Consider the following 25,696-nt stretch of genomic DNA (forward strand, 5'->3'; position numbering starts at 1 on the left):
ATAGTGCCATATTCATATTCACACACACACACACACACACACACACACACACACACACACACACACACAGACACACACACACACACATAGTATTTTTTTTCTTATTTGTAATAATAATAATTATTATTATTACCTCTTCAACTTATTCCTTTGTTCTCCAATTATCCATTTTTCTCAATTTTCCTTAAATTTTTTTAAGGAAAAGTGGCACACCTTGCTGAAATATGCCAAGTTTTTGGATAATTGCTGTTTAGCACAGAAGAGGATTAGAGCCACTAGGGTAGAAAAGGTGGGGATGTCATATTTTTTCAGATTTCTGAGAAAATATTCTGAACAAACAAAAAACACATTCCCACCTTTTTTCTCCAGGAGCCCTAATCCTCTTCCTATTGCTTGATTACCTTGTGAAAAAAATATATAAATGTATTTTTTACGTGTCAAATTGTGTTATCTTTGGCATTTTTAAACCAAAGAACTGGAGTAAATTGGAGTAAATTATGTGTTATTGTGACAGACTGCTAGAAACAAAGAGCCTAAAGAAACATTGGTCTTTTGCCAGGTCATGTTATGTGTAGACACAATGCTGCTTTATACCTTTCTCATTCTTAAATAAGTCAGTTTTTGCAAACAAAATGTTCAGAAATAAGGACTGGATTGAAAATGACTGAAAACAGACTGGAGAACTGTTGCTCAAAACCACTTGAAAAAACTTTATTCTAAAGTTTGGCTGCCTGGAAGCAAAATAGAAAAGAAATGAGGGCTGTTTCAAGACCTTTGCACATTACTATATATCAGTATTAGAATAATATTTACTCTCATTTTCAGATCTATGACAGAAATGAATAAACATTTGATATGATCCAGTTTTTAAGAAACTGTATCCAACTGACGGAGAAATTAATCATACACTGACCACGTGGTCTATAATAACACAGGTGGGCTCGAGGGGGCGGTGGTGGACTGTCTGTCAGTGATTACATGGAGCTGTGAAGTCACGCTTGGGTGAAGTTAGTAATGATTCATCTCCTCGGTTTAAACGTTAAGCGGTGCTTTAGGGAAACAGCGTCAGTTTAACACCACCTGAGCGGGTCTGGTGACCTTTGGTTGTTGCGATCCTGGACAGAACAGCGCGAGGAAGGTTAGCCGCTTTAGCTTGAGAGCTCCGGGTGACGGCAGCCTTCAGGAAGAGGCGTCACCGCCCGCATCAGCGCCAGTCGGAGCAGGGCACGAGGGGGAGACGGTCTGCGGCCATGGCTGCCCTCGGTAACACGGGGGCTACCTCCAGTCCTATGGTGATCCTGGCGCCCAAGACGAAGACGAAGAAGAAGCACTTCGTGCAGCAGAAGGTGAAGGTGTTCCGGGCTAGCGACCCCGTGCTGAGCGTCTTCATGTGGGGCGTCAATCACTCGGTGAGTCGGTGTTAGCTAACGTATCACTAAATGCTAATGTCTGTGCTAACTCAGTGTTAGCAAGAAAGCTAGCCAGACTACAGGTAACATCCCCGGACAGGTAAGGGTGTTAGATCGAAATCCGTCTGGTTGAGTGACAGTAGACGTTCACCTGGAGAAAAACACGGATGTTTACAGAGCTGCACAAACGGTGGGAACTTGTTTTGCGGCACGCAGGGCTGACAGGTCTTTATAGTCTTACAGTTTATTTACAAAGCAGGTAAATGTGATTCTGTCCTGCTGAAGTTTCTCTCGAGTGAAAATTATTCACATAAAGTCCTGGCTAAAGAATTCCTGGTGTAGTTTAATATTCATGAACTTTCAGATGTATATATTATTTGAAGGGGTCACAACACCTGTCACAATTTCTACATAACAGATGAATGAATGGCATAAACAAACATAAAAGACAAGTATACATTAATACAAGAACATTCAGACTTGGCACATACGGGCTATAAAACCACAGAACCCATCTGTGTTTTGACAGCCTGAAATTGAAACTTTCATATTTCAAAATGGGTTTGAAAACCCACCTTTAAAATGTGTCACACAGAGGAGATCAGGGTGGTTCTAGACTGTTGTGTTTGGGTGGGGCGCTAGAAATAAAGGATAGGGAACTGGTGAGATGAAAACTGGAAGTTTCAGCAGCTGACTACTAAAATAAAGTAATCTCTCTCTGAGATCACTGTCTGTCTCTTTCCACACTATCCCAGCATCGCTGTATGATGGCTTGTATAGGGTGAAGATCCTCTGCATGTGGCTCAGTCTCTGTAAATCTTTTGTGCATATCTCAAAATGCTTACAAATACAAAAGGTGGATCTTTGTGGGTGGGGTGCACATGACCTCACAGGTTTCCTTCAGTCTTGCCACACTGATGGGTCAGTTCCTGTAAACAAAAAAAATAGAAGTGTGTAAATGAACAGATTCCTGGTAGAAAGCATTTTTATGTTTTAAAAAACTTCACTTGAAGGTTAAACTTGCTGAATCAGGCAGAAACTCTGACACAGCTGTGAAATAATGACCACATCTTAACAATAACAGCCTTTAAATTTCAACTAAAATATTGCAAACATGTTACAGCTCAAATGTCTTATTCTTCTTTTTATTCTTGTCCTACTGTTCAATGAATATGATGGGCTGCTGAGCATATTTAAGCCTTTTGGTGGACGCGTTAATTTATAAACTGCACTCCATGTTTTATTCAGTAGGACCTGAAACTAGTTAATGAGCCCATAAAGTCATGAAGAAAGTGTTTGCTGAGGTCACAGAGCAAATAAGCTGAGATCCATGCAGACTTTTATGCATTTTACAGCATGAAGAGGTGCCCCCCTGCAACCCAGAGTTTGCCTGTGGTTTTGAGTAACAGCAGGATTGCTCCACTCTATACTTCATGCATAAAAGTAGCTCATTCTTAATTACAAATAATAATTTTTAAAAAGTATCAGATTGACAGAAATTTTTAAAAAGTAATGAAGTAATTTTAAACTAAACATTTGATGCTGCTTTAATGCAAGATATGAGGAATCTGGTGCTTTTTCTCTTCTTACATGAAAGACATTTGATGGCCTCATTTTGGATTCTCTTAAAATGATTAATGAGCCACTTTAGTTGTGCAACATCAGAAAACTGACAAAAGTCCCCACAATGCTGTCTTACAGCTTGAGAGTTACAAAGTTTTGTTTTCTAAATCTCTTCTAAAAATCTCTTTTTATTGCCCAACTTGTTTTCTCTTCATTTGGCTTGTTTCTTGTCATTTTCAAGTATTTTTAATCATTTTCTTTTGAATGGTTAATGTATTTTTAATCTTTCTGTGAAGCCCATTGTGACATTAAGATCAGTTGTCTTTCATTGCTTGTAAAGACAAAACGATATTTGTTAGTTGTGGGTTTATTTCAGACACTAATGAATTCTGTTTAATGATTGCTTCTTTTTTTCTGCAGATTAATGATCTCAACCAGGTGCCTGTTCCCGTCATGCTGCTGCCTGATGACTTCAAAGCCAACACTAAGATCAAAGTCAACAACCACCTCTTCAACAAGTAAGACTCAGAAATGAGCACATTTTCACATGGAACAGATTGAAATATATAACTAGTCAAGTGAAAATGTAACTTGAAGCTTTTGAGAAACTACAAAAACCCATCAGGGTATAAGTCAGTGATAAGACTGGATGTTTGTGTTGGACTGTAGAGCTGGACAAATGTTTTGGAGCTTAAATTTAGTGAGAAGTAAATCATGTTTGTCTTGGAATGAGTTAAGTTTCCTAACTGCCTCCTCTCACAGGGAAAACCTCCCAGGACATTTCAAGTTCAAAGAATACTGCCCTCAGGTCTTTCGAAATCTAAGGGAACGGTTTGGTATTGAGGATCTGGACTATCAGGTGTGTAAAGTTGAGTCGTTGGCTGATAATCACTGATGATACTGTTGATACTGATGGTGCATTCAAAACAAACATGAAGTTTTTGCCGGGCTCGAGTACATAAACAGTCTGCGCAGCGAAGAGAATTGACCTGAATTTGCTTTGGGCTACACAAAGACAGCAAGTATTAGTTGTAAATCTCCTGGCACCACCGACAGTCAGAAATGGAGGATGTCTGTGTTGAAGCCATTTGAGAGGCGGAGCTTTCATTGGTGGTACTGCACGTTTGGGGTGAATGCACCATAAGGGATGATCGTAGCTTGTTTTCATAAAAAAAATGACTGAAATTATTTCTTGTCATTAGTACTTTACCAAAGATGAGGGCCTGTGTTGATCCTGTGCTAACCTGTGCGACGTTTCCAGGTGTCATTGACTCGCAGCCCACCTTTCAGCGTTGATGATCAGGGAGAAGGCCTGCTCCTTAACTCTTACGACCGGACGCTGGTGGTTAAGCAGATCTCCAGCGAGGATGTGGCAGACATGCACAACATCCTGTCAGAGTATCACCAGGTATGGTTATAGCATGGAGTGTGTGTGTGTGTGTGTGTGTGTGTGTGTGTGTGTGTGTGTCAGGTCAGCCAAACTAGTGCTGTCTGCAGGCCGTTTAGACGTGTAGAAAGCTTTTCTGGCCTGCCCAAACCTTTATTTACTCTGATCAGCACACGAGTCATTGATTAATTTTAATCTTCTGATGATTTGTTTGTTGAGCTTTATTCTCAGCTTGATTTTTGTTGTTTGAGAAAATGAAAAATATTATGTCATTTTTAAATCCCATGGGTTTATTTTCTTAGTTCTTTCTCTTCCAAATGTAATTATTTATAGTATTTTATGACATTGAAAACTTTTTTTTTTTGTAAAGATTATTTACATTGTTTTTCCTGGCTTGAGATTAAATTTCATGGAAGCACTGGTCTGCATATAGTTGAGGCTTAAGAGTCTGTGTTGGCTCACCTTACAGAAGTCTTTTCCTGTTATTTTTTGAAGCTTTAATTAACAAAACTATATTTAAACCCTCCCAGCTAGTTTCCCAGACTTGGATTAAACCTAAGACTAACACTAAAAGAAAGGTTTGAACATTGCAGTTGCTTTTATTCTAGGGCTAGGCTTATTTCATGTCTGGAAAACCAAGCCTATATATTTTTATTTTTTAAACCTAATTCTTGGTGATTTTGGATGACATTCTTTTTTGGGTGCCAAAAAATGTATATGCAGGAAAAAAAACTTTATTTATTGTTAATAAATTTACAGGCCACATTTGTTTGTGGCCTGTGGCCCTTTTGTTTGTTTGATGGTTACTTTTAAAAGGCCTCTGCCTTGTTGTGTGGAACCAGTGTCATTAACTGAATTAGCTAAAGCCTGTCTGAAATGTAACTACATGTTACATTGCGCCAGTTTGCACAAATTCTAGTCAAGTCTGACGCAGTTAGCCATTTCCGGTCCAAATGCCTCTTCAGATCATATTTAGATAAATACTTGCACAACACTGGCGGTTAAATGGGTGTAAATTCTTTCAACTACGATCGAGTGATTAGTTACAGGTGTTAACATAGCATCTACGTAACCACGAGAAACAGGATTTACTAGCAGTTAGTTTCTAAGTTTAACAATAAACGAAATCCCAAAAACCAAACCCCAAGTGGTTTATGGGACTATTTTTGTCTTTCTTAAGACACACGCGTGTACAAACAGACAAAAGCCTGTGTGGTGCTGTGAGATTAGATCCTCCTGTGCCAACACACGACACATGCAGAGCCAAAGATGACTACAGATGTCTGTCAGAAAGTCTGTGTGAAGTTCCTTCAAAACAAAAATGAAAATGAGGTCCAGGTCAGGTAAAGCTAGCACAACACAGGTCTGTGACAGCTCTGCGCAGCTATGTCAGGTATTTGAGATGAGATGCGATCTTTGAAGAGTTGGTGTAGAGTTCAGTGAAAATCAAAGTGTTTTTGCCTGAAGTCCTATATTCCTATTGGCTACAGCTAATATCAACAAAACAACAATGGCAATGTCTGTTGCAAGTTTTATGGTTTTGGTTAAATGGTTTCAATAAAAGTACACTCTGAAGGTCAGTGACGTACAGCCCTATAAATGCTGATGAGCAGATTAGCCAATGTATACCTGTGGTGAGTATCAGAGATAACACTATCCACACACTCAAGTCCGTGACTAATATGATGCTGCGTGGTTTGAATAATTTGTTGCAGAAAAGTAGCGTTCCTAGGGGGAGGCACTGATCAATCAGTGCTGGAATTGTATGGTTTGAGCTGACACGACAGCCTCTAAATCAGATTCTCATGAGCCTGAGCTACGGCCGACATGTGCCTCTCGGAAACAAGCGTGATTGTTACAAAGTGTAAATACCTGAAGTAATATAAATTGATTTGACTCTGGGGAAAAAAAGGGGATATGAATTCAGTTGTTCTTGCATGTGTCTTCCTCATCGTGCTAATGCAGCAGCCAGTACTATCCCCACGCGGCCATTTGCCTGTTAAGTTTGCATCTCCTTTACTTCAGAAGTCCAGACTCTCCTATGTGGGCTGGTTATTGTGATCAAGTTAGTTTTGAAAACACAGCACTGTTAAATAAGTCTTGTTTTCATAAAAAAATGAGAAAATTAAAATGGTGCGTAAAACAAGATTATGACATGATGTTGATTGTGAGAGAGCCCAATGATATCTCTGTGTGGAAGCTGAGAGTTTTTAAACTTCTTAGATTAAACATGTTCTAATAAAAGGAAAAGGGGCAGAGAAAGACAAGGGGAGTGGTGTTTGTGCTTTTTGTCATTCAAGCTTAAGTTGTGGAGAATATATTTATTTTATGCAACTAATGCAAGAGTAAAAAACAAACCCAGAACCTGTTTTGTTTGTGGATCACAAAATTTGATTCATAAACATTCTTTTCCAAGGAACAGAGTTTTTTTGATAGTGGAAATGTCAGTTAATATTTAACTGGTGACACACATTCTTAACAAAAACAAACAAACATTAAAAAAAATATGTATACTTTCAGTAAAGTCAGAGATTAACTTTGATTTTAATCCTAGAATTTGATGTTCAACAGAGGGTGTAGATGTCAGGGCCTTTAATTGTGAAGGGAAGAAACAGGAAGAAGGCTTTTTCTGGACATTGATAGAACAAGTATTGGATTTTGGCAAGATGTTAATGAGAAGACAGCTAAGCAAACACTAATTTTAGTTACGTTTATGCAAATTCATGTCAGTAAAAAGTCAGACCAATTTGAAGGCTGACTTGATTCATATTATCTTTTTTTCCCCATCCATTCATTTTCTTCCAGTTGTCCAGTTTACGTTCAGGCTTCAACCTGTTTTTAGTGTCATAGGGTGAGGGGGACATCAAGAGACTTTTAACCTCACATCTTTACTGAAACATCACGTTTCCTTCAACGGTAATCTGCTGAGAAGCTGCAGGAAGAGTGACACTAATAAAAGGGTGACATGCAAGTTGGAGACTGTCCCAGTTGTTTCTTTTTCATCCTGCAGTGCGACTATAAATAAACCTCCCCATGAGCATCTTGAGTCCTTTCTCCCCATCTGCCTGCTGCTCTTTCAGTCAGCCCTGAGTCTGTCTGTCCATCTGATCATCTGTGTGTCCTACTTCACGTATTTTCTCTGTCTCCTTCATTTGGACCTTTGCAGCTGAAAAAAACAAAAGCATTTGTCCCGGAGGTTTGGAAGTAAGCATTTCGTGCAGATTATGAAAAGGATTATGAAAACAAGTCGACTCAACTATTTATAGATTTGGCAGCAGACTGGTGCTGTGAGCAAGAAAATCATTGCTTATTGTCTTGAATCGTCCTTGATGGAGATCCTGGATTTGTTTTAAGGTGTTTCTCAAACACTCAGTCAGGCTGCTAACCTTCCTGTGGGCGGAAAGCCCAACTGGAAGACGATATCCTTCCGCAGACCAAAGCATTTCTCATCATCAAGGTTAGCCAAGGTTGTTTTTTTTTTTTCTGTTTTAGTCACAGGACGACTTTGCGCAGAGGGCTGAACAAACACGCTCCTATATTGTTGGTTTATTAAAGATATTCAAATGTTCATATCGCCACATCTGCGTTCATGTAAATATCAGAGTACATTTGAAGGGGAGATTAGAGCGGTGACATGCTTTCCTTCCTGTTTTGTTTGTTTACGTCAGGTTTTATTTACCATTTGCCGTCCGGCCTGGTGCAGCTGAGTCATGTAGATGATTCAAAACTAGATCTCACTTCAGGCTAAACAGTCTACTGAGCAAACCTTTGGCTGCTTTGGGCTCTCGGTGGAATGTGTAGCCTGTGGTTATGCAGCCTACATAAAAGTGCGAGGGAGATGAGGAAAATGGCAGCTCTGTTTCAGGGCGTTTACTTCATTCAGCACTGAATCAACTCATTGTTTGTGTATCTGCATTTTAGTTGGTTTTGTAGATCAGTTTGTTTATTGTGAGTTTTCTGGAGGATATTTATCTTCTATGCTACATTTTTTAGCCTGCAGAACATTTGTTTGCTTGGACGGGGCATGAGAGCTTTGACTTTACTTTAGCATTACTCAAATGAATTTTGACAATATTTTGGGTGAGGTTTGTGTTTTTTGGCAGGTGTAGGGATTTTGTCTTGAGGATCTGGTCTGCTGGTGCTGTGATAGACTCGTGAGCTGTCTAGAGTGTACCTCGCCTCTCGCTCTACGACAAGTGCGATGGGCTTCATTGGCTAAACGGTCAAAAATAGGATTTTTATAGCAACATTTTTAAATGCATTACAATAAAATTACATTATATTTGCTTGCACACATAGTAGTCTAGTCCTGTGTCTTTGTCAGCCAGTAGTAACAAAAGAAGGAGTGCTGTTGAACTGCAAAACAAACTGTCAGAAAGAGCGTCAGTATAACAGTGATGTGCATCCAGAGAATGGGCAACTTTCTTGTTTCCAAATGTTTTCTGGTGCCTGTTTATAGTCAATGTGTTGACCAGATAGTCTTGGAAATGCAGATTAACATTTTATTTGAAGTAATCCTGAAACTCATGATATTTGTTTGTTGGGTAGGTATTTGCATTTTGGTTTGGGGATTCATGTTTATTTACAGCGTGGGGAAAAAGATAGTTTAAGCGTGTGCATCTGCCACTCACACCAATGATCATCACGATTCATTTCATCTTACTGTTACCAGCTTTGTTGCTAGATAATGTTGTGATAATGAACAATTGGCTGAACATGTGTAACTGGCTTCGGTTGGCGATAGAGAAAGCAAAGGTGATGCCTGTGATCACTTTGCATGTAAATCTAACAGCACAGCTTCTGTGTGTGTTGTAAGTTTGAGAGACAACACCTTCAAAACCTTAACCTCCCACACTGTAGACTCAATGAGCACTTTATTAGGAACTTATGTACACCCGCCTGTTCATGCAGTTATCTAAGAATGTTCTCTAGATACACTCCAGGGTGGGGCTGGTTGGGTGAGGCACCACCACATCGAGATGTTTTATATCCCACTGCTTATGGTGCATGTTTTCTTGGTGTGTCTCTAAAAGTACTGTTTTCATTTGTACACATTACAAGTTTTTCTTAACACAGATGGGAGTGGTTCACTGACTCAGCCATAATTTTGAAATGCTTGTGTGCCATAGTGAATCAATTGAGTGTAAAATATGAAGGCTACATGTAGTCAAGGCTTTAATTTGAACTTGAATTTGACACAACATTTATAGAGTTATGTATAAAAGTCATGCAGATAGCTGAGCTGTACAGAAAAGCATCCACATGTATGCAAGCTGCAGATCCTCTGACAGCCTTGTGGTCAGAAAATGGTGTTAGGACACGAAGAGAGATGTCTTTTTAACACTGTGAGCATCTATTGGTCTGATGGGACACTGAATGAGGCCAGTCTGAGGGAAGCATCTATTTTAACTGACTGCTATAGCGAGTGCTGAGCACAGCTAAAAGTCTGACCCTGATACACTCAGTAATTGGCCTCCATCAAAAGCGACCTGTAACTTGTGAAGTTAACATTTGGGTTTGTTGATAATCTTTTGAGTAATCGATGCTAGATTTTTGGCCCATTCTCAAGTCAAAGGAATTGTTAATTCAGTAAAAAATGATGGGCACCATCATCTTACTACAGTGGGCGTGTCCTCTACCTACTGATGTGCAAACGAAACTCGATGCCTCAGTAAACACTTTGTAAACGACAGTCGGTGTATTTTTCTCAGGAAAGCTGCCGTTATGCACAGTTGCTGAAATAAGTTGTTCAACCGGTCTTACTGCAAAGGTCTGTCTAACTTTAGTTTGTTGGTGATGGAGTACCAGATGAAAACAAGTAGTTTCAGCGTTTCCCATGCATGCTTTTGAGCCAGCCAGGCTTATTAAGGACTGCCCAAGTATACTTTTGCTTGTTTTTTATGTGTTTCCATCTCATGCTTTAAAAGTTCAGTTGCTACTTACCAGCGCAATCACTTCACCTTCTGTATTTCCTTACCGACTGGGTCCCTAGCTGTGCCGCTGCTGTGGCAGTCTTTTATCATTCAGCTGCTTCTTCGGCTGAATCAGGATTTTGTCCTGCTGTTGGATGAACACCTTCTCCAATCACTGCATGGCTGCTATGCAGCTGCAGTCCAGGACTGTTGAGTAAAAAGCAGAGTTTGGACTTCATCTAGGTTTTTTTTTGTGTTTTCAAGAGTTCACTGTTTTCAAGTTTTTTACCTATTGTCATAACCCTGCCGGAGTTTTAACATAGGAATTTTAGATTGATGCTACTAGGAGGCTGTGGGGTACCATTGGCTGCCACCAGTATTTTCTAAGGTTGTAGTTATCATTAGATTTGCATGTTTTTCCTTTTTATGCAACAACATTTAATCTTGCAATGCCACATGTTTTTTCTTTTTGTTGTTTGTTTGGTTTTTTTTATCAGTCTGACACCTGCTGGTGTAGTCTTCCAGGTTTGTTCTTCAGTGGCAGTCTGCAAACATGTTGTGCTTGAGAGTAGGTTTTCTTTATCCTGACACATTTTGGCAGCCAAACCAAGACGATATTCAGGAACATAGTTGGAAGTTTACTAGAGAAGCAAATAATATTATGTTTGCATGCAAATCAGCGTAGGTACAACAAGGGAAAGTGAATATTTTAAGACAAGGATAGTTGGATAATCTGGTCTTCAAAGCTAAAGAAACTGACAACATCAGATTAGGTAATTGTCATAGTCATCTCAGGCAAAACGGGTGGTAATCTCCAGGAATAACATAATGGCACTCTGACGTTATTGCCTCCAGGTTACTAATGATGGACTTAAATTGATTCAATCAGAGCAGATCTCTAAGCTTTAGCAAACCTTCAGACAGTAGGAGCTGCAAATGTAAACATGTTTGTTCCATATTCAGCTCAGGCTTTAGGGACAGATGGAAGGAATGGGTCTTGACACAGAAGATAATGGCTTTCCACACTTTTCTGATCAATCAGTAAGAAACAGGAGCAGACCAACCGTGGCCTTGTACATAAGAATATACTCGAGCTTGAATCTGTGGAAGAGCAAAGCAGATCATTCTACCCAAGTGTACAACACATAATAAAGTGTCAGGGCTTTAAGGTTTATGATGAATCTCATTTCTCCATGAGAGACGATACGAAGCATTGCAAAGACCCAGGAGAATAAAAAAACATCGCCGTACTCAATTGAAATTTTCAGTTGAACTGAAATTGAGACATTGATTTCAATTTCTCCAGCACAGACATAAAAGTAGAATTATAAATCTCTCTTACTTCGAAAGAGAGTTTGAATGCTTGAAGCTTTAACTTCAGTGTTTGTTCGTTGTGTTTGTGAAGTTGTTTCTGCCGTTGACATTAATCCTCTTTTTCCACCTGTCATGCAAATTCACAGTCATTTCCTCTTTGCAGCACATAGTGAAGTGTCACGGCAACACGCTGCTGCCACAGTTCCTGGGTATGTACCGCGTCACCGTGGACAGCGAGGAGACCTACCTGATGGTCATGAGGAACATGTTCAGCCACAGACTGGTGGTACACAGGAAGTACGACCTCAAGGTGAAGAGGAACTGCATGGCAGTCTGACCTTTTTAATCACTACTTCTCATCAGCGATTCACAAATTAATGAGGAAGTTAGCTAGTTTCCACAAGTTGAGATTTTGGAAATGGTCCAAATTTTACAGTATGTTTGTTCCTCAAATGTATAGATATGCTTTGAGCATTCAGATAAAAAACCAACATGTTTTCATTATTTGGGCTTTATTTATTCCTAATAACTGGCCGTTTAATTGAGTATTTTGCTCTTTTAGATGGTCTCTCACTCTTTCTGTTTGATGTATCAGTGGTAATATTAAAAGCAGTTTCTCTTTGTAGGGCTCTCTGGTGGATCGGGAAGCAAGCGACAAAGAAAGGGTAAAAGAAACCTCTTTCTTTGTCCTCTTTTCATGTCATTATGTTGTTTTCTGTTTTATCTCAAAGCCAAGAGTCCTCCTGAGATGTATAATTTATTTATTGTTTTACCCTGAAGGTCAAAGAGCTCCCTACCTTCAAAGACATGGACTTCAGGAACAACATGCAGAAGGTTTATGTGACTGAGGAGGAGAAGGAAAAGTTCATGGAGAAGCTAAACAGAGATGTTGAGGTGGGTGAGCGGTCTTGTTGTTGTTGTTGTTGTTTCTCTCCTCTGCCACACAGTGGCAGTATCAGCCCGCTGAGGCTGCACTGCTCCTCTGATGCTCTTTAGGAAATATTAAATGTATTTACTTAAATTACTAGTGAAGGAGGAGAAGTTTCAGTGGAAGGGGAAATTGCAGATCTATCATGTTTAAGAGTTTGAAAATCGAAGTTGGTATTCTTTTTAAGCTTGGTTATAGAAGCCTTTTAGAAAACGCTGTCCTCTCCTCGCTCAGTTTCTAGTGAGGCTGAAGATCATGGACTACAGCCTGCTGCTCGGCATCCACGACATCGGCCGAGCTGAACGGGAGGAGGAGGAGTGTGAGGAGGAGGTCAAAGAGGAAGATCCAGAGGCAGAAAACGGCCTTGTACCGGGCCCTACGGTGGGCTCTTATGGCAACTCTCCGGAGGGAATCGCTGGTTACATGTCCTCTGTCAAACCTCTGGGGCCCGGGGAGTTCGACCCTTATGTGGACGTGTATGCAGTTAGGAGCTGCCCAGGTGAATACTGGTGGGAGGGGATGCTTAAACGTGAAAGTTAGCTGACTGCATTGATCACACCAGTACCAGTGACTGTTTTCTGTCTTCATTTTATTTTTTAAACCAACACCAATTGTTTGTTTCTACATCTTTTGAGTCATTCTGTGATGAATCAATCAGTGCCTCACAATCAGCCGATTGTCTCTGGCATGCAAAATTATGCCTTCGTGCTATAAATAGTTTATGAGCTACAGGCTCCAAAGTACATGGGGGTGGGTTTAGCACTCAAGCTGGTTTATTTCTCCCAGCATTTTTGAGCCAGAGCAGGATACGGTCGTGTAATATTTAGGGATTAAAATAAACATCTGTTTAAAACTTGCACCTTAACTTGTTTTTGTATTCTGCAATTTGTTGTGTGACAAAACTTTGAGCGTGAGTATTATGGGATGTGTCATGGTTCAAATAGTACTGCACCAGTTTAAAGGCTATGACACAGAGGACGTTGACTTTTTTTACCTGTCTCATTCCTGTCTGGAGAAAACCTCCAAAGGTCACATCAAGATGTCGGAAGGTGGCAACCAGGCAGGTTGTCTGTTGTTTGAGAATAACTTTTTAATATACTGTCATATTCTAACCCTTGTGATTGTTGCTTATTGCTGTATCAACCTGGAGATATCACCCGGACAACTTTAGATCATGAAGAAATTTTTTTGGATGGGCCTCTTACAAATGACTGGAAAGTAATATAGCTGTAGAGGTTCTAATTTTAATATCTGAACAGGGAGCTTTTGGTTTGATGCTTTTTAAATGAGACCTGTGACTGCTGCTGTCACTACGAGCCTGGTAAAATAATCCGGATTGTTCTCTGCCTTTTAATCTCAGGAGCCCCTCAGAGGGAGGTCTACTTCATGGGCCTGATTGATGTGCTCACGCAGTATGACACCAAGAAGAAAGCCGCTCATGCAGCAAAAACTGTCAAACACGGGGTGAGTAGCACAAGAGAGGTGGAGGGCTGCTGTCAGCCGCTCGAAACACTCTACCGTACCCGTACGGAGGTCGAGAAATTTACAGATGAAACTGGTTGCTTAGATTATTGTAATTCCTTGTTTACTTGCTTATATAATGCCTCCCTGGAACGACTGCAGGGTGTTCAGAATGCTGCTGCTAGGCTTTTGACAAAGTATCCCAAATACTCCCATGTCACTCCCCTGCTGATCCAACTGCATTGGCTCCCTGTTAAGTTCAGGGTCCATTTTAAGATTGTAATCATGACCTATAGGGCCCTGCATGGTGTAGCTTACATCATCTTCTTCCCTATCGCCCCACCAGGTCCCTGAGGTCTTGTGACCAGGGCTTGCTGGTTGTCCAGCATACAAGGTTAAAAACTAAAGGTGACAGAGCGTTTGTGTCAGTGGCTCCCAGACTCTGGAACTCGCTCCCTTTGAGTTTGAGATCCGTGGACTCAGTCATTTCTTTTAAAAAGCAGTTAAAAACGTATCTGTTTAAACTTGCTTTTGGTTGATTTTGTTTGTTGGACGTAGTATGTCCGTTTCTGCTTCGGTGAAGCACTTTGTCATTTTTATCTTGAAAGGTGCTATATAAATAAAATGTTACTTTACTTACTTACTGACAATGTTATCTATTTATTTGTTTCCCCCTCCCTCTCTCTCTGTGTTCCAGGCTGGTGCTGAAATCTCCACAGTCCACCCCGAGCAATACGCCAAAAGGTTTCGTGATTTCATCTCAAACATATTTGCGTAACACTGCCACAGGTCGATCCAATTGAGAGCTAAAAGTCTTCTACTATAGACCAAAACTAGTATGCACACACACACAGGTCATTCTTTAGAGTTGATGATCTGAGGCAAGACTTAAGTTGTAGCAATATAATATACTACTTCTGATGCATATATTTATTTTTAAGATGTATTTCTGTAGATGTTAACACTTAATGAAATAACTCTGGAGCAATAGGGTACCTGCTGTTGATCAGTGTTGAAAGTGTTAAACTGCATCTGTGTAAGTTCAGATATTATGTCTCTCTTTCCTCTGCTTTACTTTGGTTTCCCAGCTGTGAACTTAACTTAGATTGTTTAAACTTTTGCTTTTGCAGAGGATTAGATGAGAACACTAATTTCATGTGTGAAATAAATATGAGATGTTGGCTTAAAGCTTAGAAAAAAGGCAGGAAGTAGAGGGGAATGTGTTTCATAGCTCTTTCTAAAAGTAACAAAAATCTGCTTATATGCACCTCTAAAGCACCACAGAGATAACCTTGTGGTTAACATCTCTGGGTTGGACGATAACTGCTGATTGACGATACATTTGCAGATGAGAGGTTTCTGTGTGAACGATCAGTATCTGAGTGTACTGACTCAGATTGAGGCAGACTTGAGGCACCGTGTCCAGTCTGCTTTACAGATACCCCCCCAAAAAATGTCAATGAGGTTTATTTCAAGCAAAAATGCTATTCAAAATTGTCCCAAATCTCGGTTTATTGAACTGGGCTAAAATATGGTGACCGTGAAGGTCATAGCATAAGATTTGCGTCATTCTCATGAGAGAATTCAGCGAACCCTTCTGCTCTGTGGAAGGAGGCGCTGCTATCAGGAGAGAAATACTTAATCACACGAAAAGACAGCAATCAGTCAGAAGAATTTAGTTTTGACTTGCAGTGATGCTTTCATGTCAGTGTCAACTCACAGACTGCATGCACCCCAAATTGATCTTAAATGATTCAGTAAAATAATAACCTAGTTTAAAAAAATCTACAAAAGATGTAAATGTCTTTTTTTAAATAGATTTTTAAATAAATGATAAAACCACAACTTCATTTTCTTAGACAGTTTTTGTCATCGATGAGGTTTAGAGGTGCCAGTAGGCAGATGTTCCTACACCCTGTGCTCTTAATTAATGAAGATTGGTATTAAAGGCAGTAGTACACTAGATTCTGCACTTGAAGAATATTATTATTTATGTATAGATGGATGCCATTTGATTTCCAGTGCCAAATGTGTGGGATCAAAGCTTTATAAAAGCAGGATTTGCACTTTGAATTAGTGTTTTGCTGCAGAGCAGGTAAATGAAACGCAGTTTGAGCGGATCAAATGCTGATTTCCACCAAAGCCTCCATTAGACTTATCATTAAAATGTGTAGAGCAACGTTGTCACAGTTAAACGACCAGAAAGAAGAAAATAGAAAGCATATGGCACACATCTCTTAGCCTGTTAGGACATAGGGTAGTCTGAAGGTGATTTATGAAGGTGCAAATATTTAAGGATCATTACTGCCTTTAAAAAAAAAAAAAATCATGTGTTTTTGATGTTGTTGTTGTTGTTGTAAAATAAATATGAAAAACAGCTTCTGAGAATGAGCCCATCCGTCATGATTCTGACTCCTGGTGTAGTATTTTGTGTGTTAAAATGACCGATATGAGTCACAGTAGCATTAGGATTATGAAGTATCATGTGTGTAATGTAATGGTATTTGAGATTTAGTGATAACCAGAGTACCATGTGAAACATTCTGGATAAAAACACTACATTTCAGTCGCTCAGCCTTACAGCAGTGGGATACTAAACAGCATTCCTGAACAGTGACAGGGCAGTGATACTCTCTGTATGATGCCTCATCTACTCCATGATTGCACATGTATTTTTACAAATCAGCTTTTGGACCAAAATATATTTTACCAAGAATTTCTGGAAAGTGTTCGACTCATCATTCTTGTGTAACTCTGTGTGCGTGCGTGTTTGTGTGTGTGTGGGGAGAGCTGTATGCTCACTATCTCAACTTCTAAGTGTATGAAAATGTGATTTTAAAAAAAAAAAGACTTGAGGTTCTACTGTTTCAGCTGCTCCTTTTAGGAGTCGCCACAGCAGATCATCTGCCGCCATCTCAACCCATCTCTAGCATCCTCTTCAGTCACACCAACACTCTGCATGCCCTCCTTCACTACATCCATCAATCTTCTCTGTGGGCTTCCTCTTTTCCTCCTGCCTGGCAGCTCCATCGTCAACATCCTTTGACCAGTGTATCCACTATCCCTCCTACATATGTCCAAATTATCTTCAGCTTGGCTCCTAACTTTGTCTCCAAGCTGCTCAACCTGAGCCGCCCTTCTAATCTTGTCCGCCCTCTTTACTCCCAGTAAAAATCTTAACATCGGTGCTTGAGATTGAGTGAGTACAGCTGGTTTTATTCTCCTGCCTTCTATCTCTACTTCTTTAAGTGGCTGGCCAATATGTGATACCTTGCTTGGCAGTTTCCAAGGCCTCAGGTATGGGCAGCTTGCTGTACTTCTTAGGCACCCTCGCACCTTTGTGCAGCTCTGATAGTTGGCTGACTTCCCTCCTTGCTACCATGATATTGGCTCCTTCTCCATGGAGGGAACTGCTGGCTGTTCATCTTGTAGCCAAGCATCTCCGTGACCACTGCTACCGTGGTGTAGATCAGCTGATTAGTTCCCGTGATGGTCTCTGTAGGGATTGTCCGTAACGCTGCATTCACATCATCTAGTAGACCTTCAGAGGGCAGTCTTGGTACCTGGCTACGGAGGGTCCAGGTTTCCAGCTTCTCAATGATCCCATCTTTCAGGTCACACTCAACGCTCCCTCTGTCATACTTTGATGTCTTGGCTCACTTTTGCTGTAGCATTTGTGTTGTATTTTATCAATCTCCAGTTGTGATAGCAGTTCTTTTTTTTCAGAATGTTGGAACGCTGGGCCACTAATTGTTTGGATGTTGGATATTGAAGATTCCATAGGTCCCACATCCTCTTCAAGATGTGCCAAAGGCATATAATGTTACCACGACATCCAGAGCGAGAGAGGGAGATGGATATAGATATACATAATGACCATTTTTCAGGCTCATATTTGGTGTTTTGGTCACTATCATGTAGGCAGTTGAAACTAGAAGTGTATAAAATACTAGTATTTCACTCACTAAAGCTGAAGCACAAGTATTTGGAGCTCAAAATAATGGGAAAAACATTGAAAAAGCCCTATCAGCTGAGGTGATTGTCTGTATTTGGACACCTGTTAATCTTACTGTCAGTAACCATCCTAAGAAAAACGAGGTTGCATATGGGCTATACAGTCAAACGTTTGCAGACATAAAGTGATAAATCTGCAAGTGAAAATGTCTTGGATTACAGTGCGAGTAAATGGTTACCCTGGAGGTAGTTTGTTAGTGGCGAAGTAGTATTTTGCAGGTCAGAATAATCCGATAAAGCATCGGTGTTGACATCAGAGCTGTTCTTAGATAATGTGATGAAGGTCAGGGGCTGCTTTTTGTCTCACTGTTTCCAAAAGATGTGTTTCTGCTGACTGGTTCCTTCCTGTTTCATCAGCAGAGATCTAATGTGCTGACTGGTTCCTCCTTGTTTCACCAGAAAACCGAAGGGGATGCCCAGTCAACAGGATGGGCTCTGAGACAGAAAGAGGGAGCAGTTGAAGGGTCAGTAAGCAACAAACTGCTGACCACCCCCAGAGACAGTAGCAAGGTTGATTCCAGAGGACAGATCCCATTAATCAGTGTGAATCGTGGCCAACACAAACGTTCCTGCATTCTCTTCGTATATTGCTGACCTTGGTTTAGCCCCAGCCGTGAGGCCAGGGCTTATCCGGGCTCACTCATCAGGAGCCGTGCACTTGTTCCCTGTCCTCCACCATCCCTCAAGACCAATCTTAACTTTCTTTTGTCCCAGTACTTCAGTCAGTAAATCACCTGATCCATAACCACAGAGATTAAGCCAAGCTCACTTTTAAGAGTGTTGAAATGTTGTGATGATGAGGATGTGTGCTTCTCTAGGTTAAAGAGCCCCCTTCCTCAGTGAGGCTGGGGTGGCCCAGGGCTCCCACCTCGCACTACACTCGGCATCGCAGCACAGAGTACGGCTTCCTGGCATTGTTCTCTGCTATGTGGGGCCTGTTTATACTATTTCTACATTCTTCTTACTGGCATTGTACTTACAGGATCATGTGAGATAACTAACAAATGCATCCTCCCCCTCCATCACTCAGTCAGTGCAAACCTTTATACCACTTAAGCCAAGGCTGTTGAACAGGATTCTGCCTGCTCGACTGTGTTGTATTTTTTGTTTATCGCTGGACGGCCAGTTCAGCAGTCTTCTACTACAAAAGTATGCTCTATATGCAGTCTAGCATTGTCTTGCTGAAATACACAAGGCCTTCAGTCAACCTGTGTGTCCCTGCCTCCACTCTGTCTTCACCACAGCCATTTCCATGGTTTTCAGGAAACCTGGTACGATCTGTCCTCCAGTATTTCTCTCCTTCAGACCTAATCAACACCACCTCTGTTCCCTTCATGTACATGTTCATTGACATGTGCTCGCTCGCCTCTGGACACTCACTTCATCCAGCTTACTCCAGAATTTTTCTTTCACTTCTGACATCCAACCTGTGGGGCATACGGACTGACAACATTTAACATCACACCTTCAGTTTCTAGCTTTAAATTAATTATTCCTGTCTGACACCCTCTTCACCTCCACAACACTATTCTCATGCTCTTCCTTCAAGGTTAGGGTTATTCCATTTCTCTGTCTACACCACTGGTGTTAAACTCCAGTCCTCGAGGGCCGGTGTCCTGAAAATTTTTCCATGTGTCCCTGCTACAACACACATGAATAAAATTAGCAGGTCATTAGCAAGAGTATAGAACTTTACTGCATGCTGAAGTGGCAACCGCTAAACACTTACATTTAAGTAGATGTAAGTGTTGGGAAAAATGTACTTCCAAAGCATGCAGTCAAGTTCTAAAGAAGAGGTATCGAACTCCAGGCCTTGAGGGCCGGTGTCCTGCAGGTTTCCGATGTGTCCTTGATCCAACACAGCAGATTTAAATGGCTAGATGACCTCCTCAACATGTCTTGAAGTTCTCCAGAGGCCTGGTAATGAACTAATCACTTGATTCAGGCGTGTTGACCCAGGGTGAGATCTAAAATCTGCAGGACACTGGCCTGAAGTTCAATACCCCTGGTCTACACCATGGTAGAGCAGCTTGAATCCACCTTGAGTGCTTCGGCCTTGCTTCCCTTACAGCTGGTAAAAACCGAATCATGACCAATTTAAATAACACTCATCCAATATTAACTTTTGGCCTTGTTTCTTGTGCATAGAGGTTTATTTTGATTATAATATGTATTCTATATGATGACATATTCCAAGTCTTCCCAATTTTATGTTGAAGGACATTATTCCAAATGCATAAAACGATGCAGGACTTGCAGACAGACAGGTAAATAAAAATCTGAGCTCTTTGTTAGGAGTCTAAAGTTTGTAAGAAGTCTAAAAGAAACAAAATCCAAACTTGGAAACTGGAGCATGATGCATACAAAGGAACAAACACAGGCAAGATAAATAAATGCTTAGTCTCCATTTCCTTTTATCCTTCATCTATGTATACATATACACACAAATAGACTAATCAGGGGCAGTGGAAATGCATGGGTAGCAAAACACACCTGAACTTAATCAAGGTAAGAAGACAAGAAGCCGGAGTACATGAGACACATGACTGACAAAATGAAACGGAAAGGATTCGAACAGGGAAACAAACGTCTAATACAAACACAGGGACTTGACAACAAGAAAGCACGGAGACTAGACAAAAACAATTCTAACAAAACAAGAATAATTCCAGAAACAAGTCAACAAAACTCAACCTACAATAATAATCCAAACTTGAAGAGTTAACAAAGAAAATCAGACTTACAAACTCAAAAATAAACGGAAAACTTGAAATGAGCCCACAGAATCCCAGAGACCATGAAACTAAAGGAGATTGCACCATCATTGGTCTACTGTAGCAAAATAACCAGACTTTACTGCAACATTGTAGTACTGTTATGTATAATACAACATATATATGATGATTTTTATTATTTTATGACAGCTTATCAAATTCGAGGTAACCCAGATGCTACCCACAAGCTGATGTCTGACCTTTGACCTATGGCCTTGAAGCATTACATACTAAGATGGTGTATTTTATTATCTTTACCCATGTGATTGGGGCAGAATTGGCCGAAATCTTTGGCTTCTAAGAGCTGTAAAAACTTTATGGCATCATTTCATTTTCATTGTGTGTCTCATTGGAAAAAATAAAAAAGCGTGTTGTACAGCTCTCTCCATGCCCTTTCCTAAGGTTTGTTGACATTTTTTTTTTCCACTGTCAACTTTGACCTCGGGTACTAACAATAAAGGTCAAGTTCAAATACATATCCAACCTGGGTACTCATATCCCCCGAGGCCTAGTATATTGTTGTGAAGTTTGAAGGCGATCCATAAAAATTTGCGGGTAATAAAAAGTTTTAATTGATTTTTTTCACATTTGGTGCGACCTTGACCTTAATCCAATCTACTATCACACAACATAAAAACATATCTAAAAAGAAACTATGGACGCTGGACAGACGGACAAGCAAACAGAACCGATTACGTTCGCCCTTCAGGGGGAGAATTACAGTTATTGTCTCTTACAGAACAACCTTCAAACTGCCAATGGTAAGTCCATAATATTTGAACAATGATGCATGTTTTTATTTTTTGCATTTTTGCCCCTGTACACAACCACAGTGGATCTCAAATTAGACAGACACGATGTGATTCAGGTGCAGACCTCCAGCTTTAATTAAAAGGGGTTTAACAGAACCCACTTTTATTCTACTAGTAGAACCTTTGCATTATTCACAGCTTAATCTGTTTGTTTTTTTTAATGGAATTTAATAACAATCAGCCATCAACAGCAAATTTACATTTTTTTTTAGATTAAAACTGTAAATTTAATTCTCATTTTTACATACTTATTTATATGGGTTTACTTTGAAAACCCATATAGGTTTTCAAAGTAAACCCATTTGACGAGGGCGTGAACTTTATAAAGGGAACTTGGGCCACTGAGAAACTTGAGTTTCTTTATTGCTCATTTCTTTCTCTCTTCTCCTTATATAACTTCCCTATTCAGGCGCAATACATTATTTTTATTTAAATGATTGTTTCACTAGAATGGCCTTAATATGTGTTTATATTAGACACATTTCTGTTCAACATAAAATAATCCTGGTTAATATAAAAAAAAAAAGCAGTTAGTATTTATGATAATAACTAGAGTTTACATTCATTTTAGCTTTGTGGGTGCCCCTGTACTTCACTGAGGATGTCATATGTGTGTGTGTTTGTTCATGGGAAATGGGAGGGTAGAAACTCCTGTTCGATCAGGACTTTCTCAGGACTATTGCCCACATAGTCCTGAGCAGCAGAGCTGAAAAGGCACATCTCCCATCTGCAGACTTCACACAGAAGATTCTCCAGAAGACGATAAGGTCCCAGGAGCAACCTCCCCCGTTCAGCTCCTGTGCACACCGCCACCGCCGCTGAGGTACGAGAAAACTCAGTAATTTTCAAGGTTGTTAAAACCCGCTTTACCTTTAGTCTAGATCTTAAAGAGAAACACTTTATACATCCATCTGTTGTCAGGTGTGGAAAATCATGTTATTGTTTTCTATATATTTTTACACAGAAATATAGATAGAGATTGTCAGTGGTTAGGTTGCATTAAGGTGATTTTGAAGAGAATAGAGGCTTCAAAATCTGAAACTTGCAAGTCTGAAGAGGTCAGAGATCCAGCAACACTCTGTATAAAGCGCAGCTTTATTGCTTTACCAACATGTTTCAGATTGTGTTGATGTATTTCTGCATCTTATGCAAGTTTTTGGAGTTTTGACCTCTTTGGATTTTTATTTTTAAATAGAAGGATGTGTGAAATGAAAAGCACATTTTTTTCCTTGTTCACTGTTATAGATGTGCAAAGTTGAATCTGTTGAAATTCTCTCCATGAAAAATAAAAAATAAAGGCAAGCTTGTCAGTAGTTTCAGGTTGCAATTTGGGGAAATGTGGGAGGCTGATTTGGATGAGAATAGTAAAGTAAGGTACTGCGGACAAATTCACCTTCCTCCAAGATGCATGGGGGTGAGGATAAAATCTAAAGGTGTCAAAACTTGTGCAACACTTCTTGCAGAAAGATCTATTTCATGGTTTTTATTGTACATAGCATGAGTGTTTCTGAGTTTTTGACCTCTTTAGAGCTTAGTGAGAAAGAAGAATGCTTGGAATGGAAACCGTCTGTGTTTTAGATGTGCAGAGTTATATATGTGGAGCGTTGTGAATGAAAAACATGCTATAAATCTGAATTCTAAACTAATCCATGCATGCATTCACCTGAAAGCGAGGCACTCCTGCTCTGAACTGCACACTGTAGGTTGTGAAATAGTTTTCTAATAACCTGCTGGGCTTTTTGTATTCACCTCTCAAAAACATTTTGAGTAAACCACCTCCTCCTCCTCCTGTGCCCCTCTTATGCAACGCCTTAAAACATAATCAGATTAACCTCAAAATAAATTTAAACTCTGTCAGGATATGAAACGCTTTCCTTTGCTTTTCACTCCAGAACATGACCTTCAACCACTCGCTAGACTTCTTGAACGGCACGCCATGGTACGTCGTCGAGTGCACCCTCCAGCTCAACACGACATCCCGGCGCATCGCCCTCTTCCTGATGTACCTATTCATCTTCATGGTGGGCCTGATGGAGAACACGCTGGTCGTCTGGGTCAACTGGCGCCGAAGGCATTCCTCCAATGGGGTCCTCTTCTGCATCATCAACGTGAGCCTGTCGGACCTGATGGTGATCATGATCCTTCCTTTCTTCATGATGGAGGTAACCCTGGACCAGGTCTGGCTGTGGGGTCGCTTTCTCTGCAAGGTCACCCACCTCATCTACGTGATCAACTTCTACAGCAGCTCCTTCTTCCTGGCCTTTATGACCCTTGAGCGCTATTTCTCACTGTCAAGACCGTCATCGTCAAGCTTCTTCCCTGCGGGAGGCCGGAAGCGGTGGGTGGTCTGTGGGGGCCTCTGGGGGCTCTCCTTGTTTCTGGCTCTGTTGGAGAACGTCCATGTGGATCTTCTGGAGTGGGACGAGCCAGGTTGTTACATGCTGCCTGAATACAGCTACACCGAATGGTTCGTCACAGTGTCTTTCTTGTGCCTGGTCTTCCAGTTCCTGGGCCCGGCTGCTGTCATCATCACCTGCAACGTACTGATCGCTCGTGCAGCCAAAAGGGCGACAGATGTGCAGAACCGACGGGATGTTTGGCTGGTGCACGTGTACTCCCTGGTGTTTGTAATGTGCTGGCTTCCCTACCACTTGGTCACGTTCTTGATGATAATAGACGACCTTGACCCCTATGTATTCAGCTGCAACATGGTGGAAGTGCTCTACTTCTCTTTTAGCGTGGTGCAGTGCATTTCGCTTTTGCACTGTGTTGCCAACCCCTTCCTCTACAATTTCCTCAGCAAGAGCTTTCGGAACAACCTGATCAACACCATGTTGAACTACATTCCCAGAGAGGGGACTGCAGAACAGGTGGGACCCAGAGCCAACGCCAAAACTGCAAATGAGGGCGGTAGAGACCCGGGGAAGCTGAGTAACGCCAGCACCAGCCATTCTGATGTTGGATCATAAGAAGGAAGCTGAGCTAAGGATCAAGTAAGCTTCAGTCGCAGTATATTTGACTGAATAAATTCAGCCCTGTCGCTTCCAGTACCACAGGCATTGATCGGGCTCATACCTTCCTCTCGTAGTCCACTTCCTGTTTTGTTAAGCATGTACCTGATCAGAGTGTCACACACAGGGGGGCAGGAAATGTTTGATGTCTTCCTGCAAAACTGCTCAACTCACACAGGAACTCGAGGCACAGTGAATGTTCCAGGAATTCGTGTCAACAAAATGTGCTGCAGTGCCCCACAGGAGAAATCCTCATATCAGTATACACAAATGCAAATGTGAAAATGTAACTGTTTTATTGCATAGAAATCAAAGCTTAATGTTACTAAATGCTTATTTATCTGGATGCTGATGTAGTCATGTCTGTAAAACAAAACAAAAACACCCAATAAAACTCCCTTAAACGCTGCTTGTTTCGATCTGAGCTGGAAAAGCTGAGTTGGATTTTTTACGCTGATGTGATGATGACAAAACACAGCCACTCATTTGGAAACTTGTTTATTTTAACAAGGAAATTTGCCGTTCTAACAGATGACTCTCCTTTCTGCACATCTTTATTACATTTACTTCCGTTTCTGGAATGTTTCATGTTCAACAGGTTAAATGGTAAGAAGGCAGGGGGGGAAGAAGAGGGGTCTGTGTGTCCACAAATGGCACAATAGCAGGAAGAGACCAGGCTTTGAAAGGGCAAAGGTCTGAGCTGCTGGAAACAGACGAAGCAGATTTCTGCAGATTCATCACTGAATTTCTGATGATGGAGCAGCTCATCCAACAGATAAAAAAAAAAAAATAATTCAGAGGTGATAACAGTCTTCCTAGAGGCATTTATTTCAAAAACAATATTAAAAAAACATTCATATTTAGCTTTAGAAATAAAGAACGAAAGGCATAAAAATAATAAATAGTTGCACTCCTGTCATAAATATGAGGTAAGACACAAAAATCGCACAGAAATGTGTAAATGGGCACTTCAATGTCACATTTCTACAGCACAACATACGTCACACGCTCTAAACAAGTCAGTGTAGCTTGTGTTTAAAATGGAATTCGTCTCTTTAAGTTCAAACGCACACTGTTATGTTTCAAAGACAAAAATATTCTCTGTGGATTC

General features: G+C 40.6%; 2 protein-coding genes across 2 annotated transcripts; both read left to right on the forward strand.

Moving 5' to 3' along the window:
- Positions 1–934: 934 nt before the first annotated feature.
- Positions 935–16,694, forward strand: pip4k2ca (phosphatidylinositol-5-phosphate 4-kinase, type II, gamma a). The gene is made up of 10 exons (XM_003457057.5): positions 935–1,409; positions 3,393–3,490; positions 3,735–3,831; positions 4,234–4,380; positions 11,749–11,895; positions 12,212–12,250; positions 12,366–12,479; positions 12,748–13,012; positions 13,874–13,977; positions 14,672–16,694. The coding sequence occupies exons 1-10, from the start codon at positions 1,251–1,253 to the stop codon at positions 14,750–14,752; spliced, it is 1,251 nt and encodes a 416-aa protein (XP_003457105.1). The 5' UTR covers positions 935–1,250; the 3' UTR covers positions 14,753–16,694.
- A 5,483-nt stretch (positions 16,695–22,177) lies between these two features.
- Positions 22,178–25,009, forward strand: ackr5 (atypical chemokine receptor 5). Its single transcript, XM_025901814.1, has 2 exons — positions 22,178–22,397; positions 23,467–25,009. Exon 2 carries the CDS (start codon positions 23,470–23,472, stop codon positions 24,541–24,543), a length of 1,074 nt encoding a protein of 357 aa, XP_025757599.1. The 5' UTR covers positions 22,178–22,397; positions 23,467–23,469; the 3' UTR covers positions 24,544–25,009.
- Positions 25,010–25,696: the final 687 nt, after the last annotated feature.

The sequence above is a fragment of the Oreochromis niloticus genome, linkage group LG20, assembly GCF_001858045.2.
Source record: "Oreochromis niloticus isolate F11D_XX linkage group LG20, O_niloticus_UMD_NMBU, whole genome shotgun sequence".
Taxonomy (NCBI): domain Eukaryota; kingdom Metazoa; phylum Chordata; class Actinopteri; order Cichliformes; family Cichlidae; genus Oreochromis; species Oreochromis niloticus.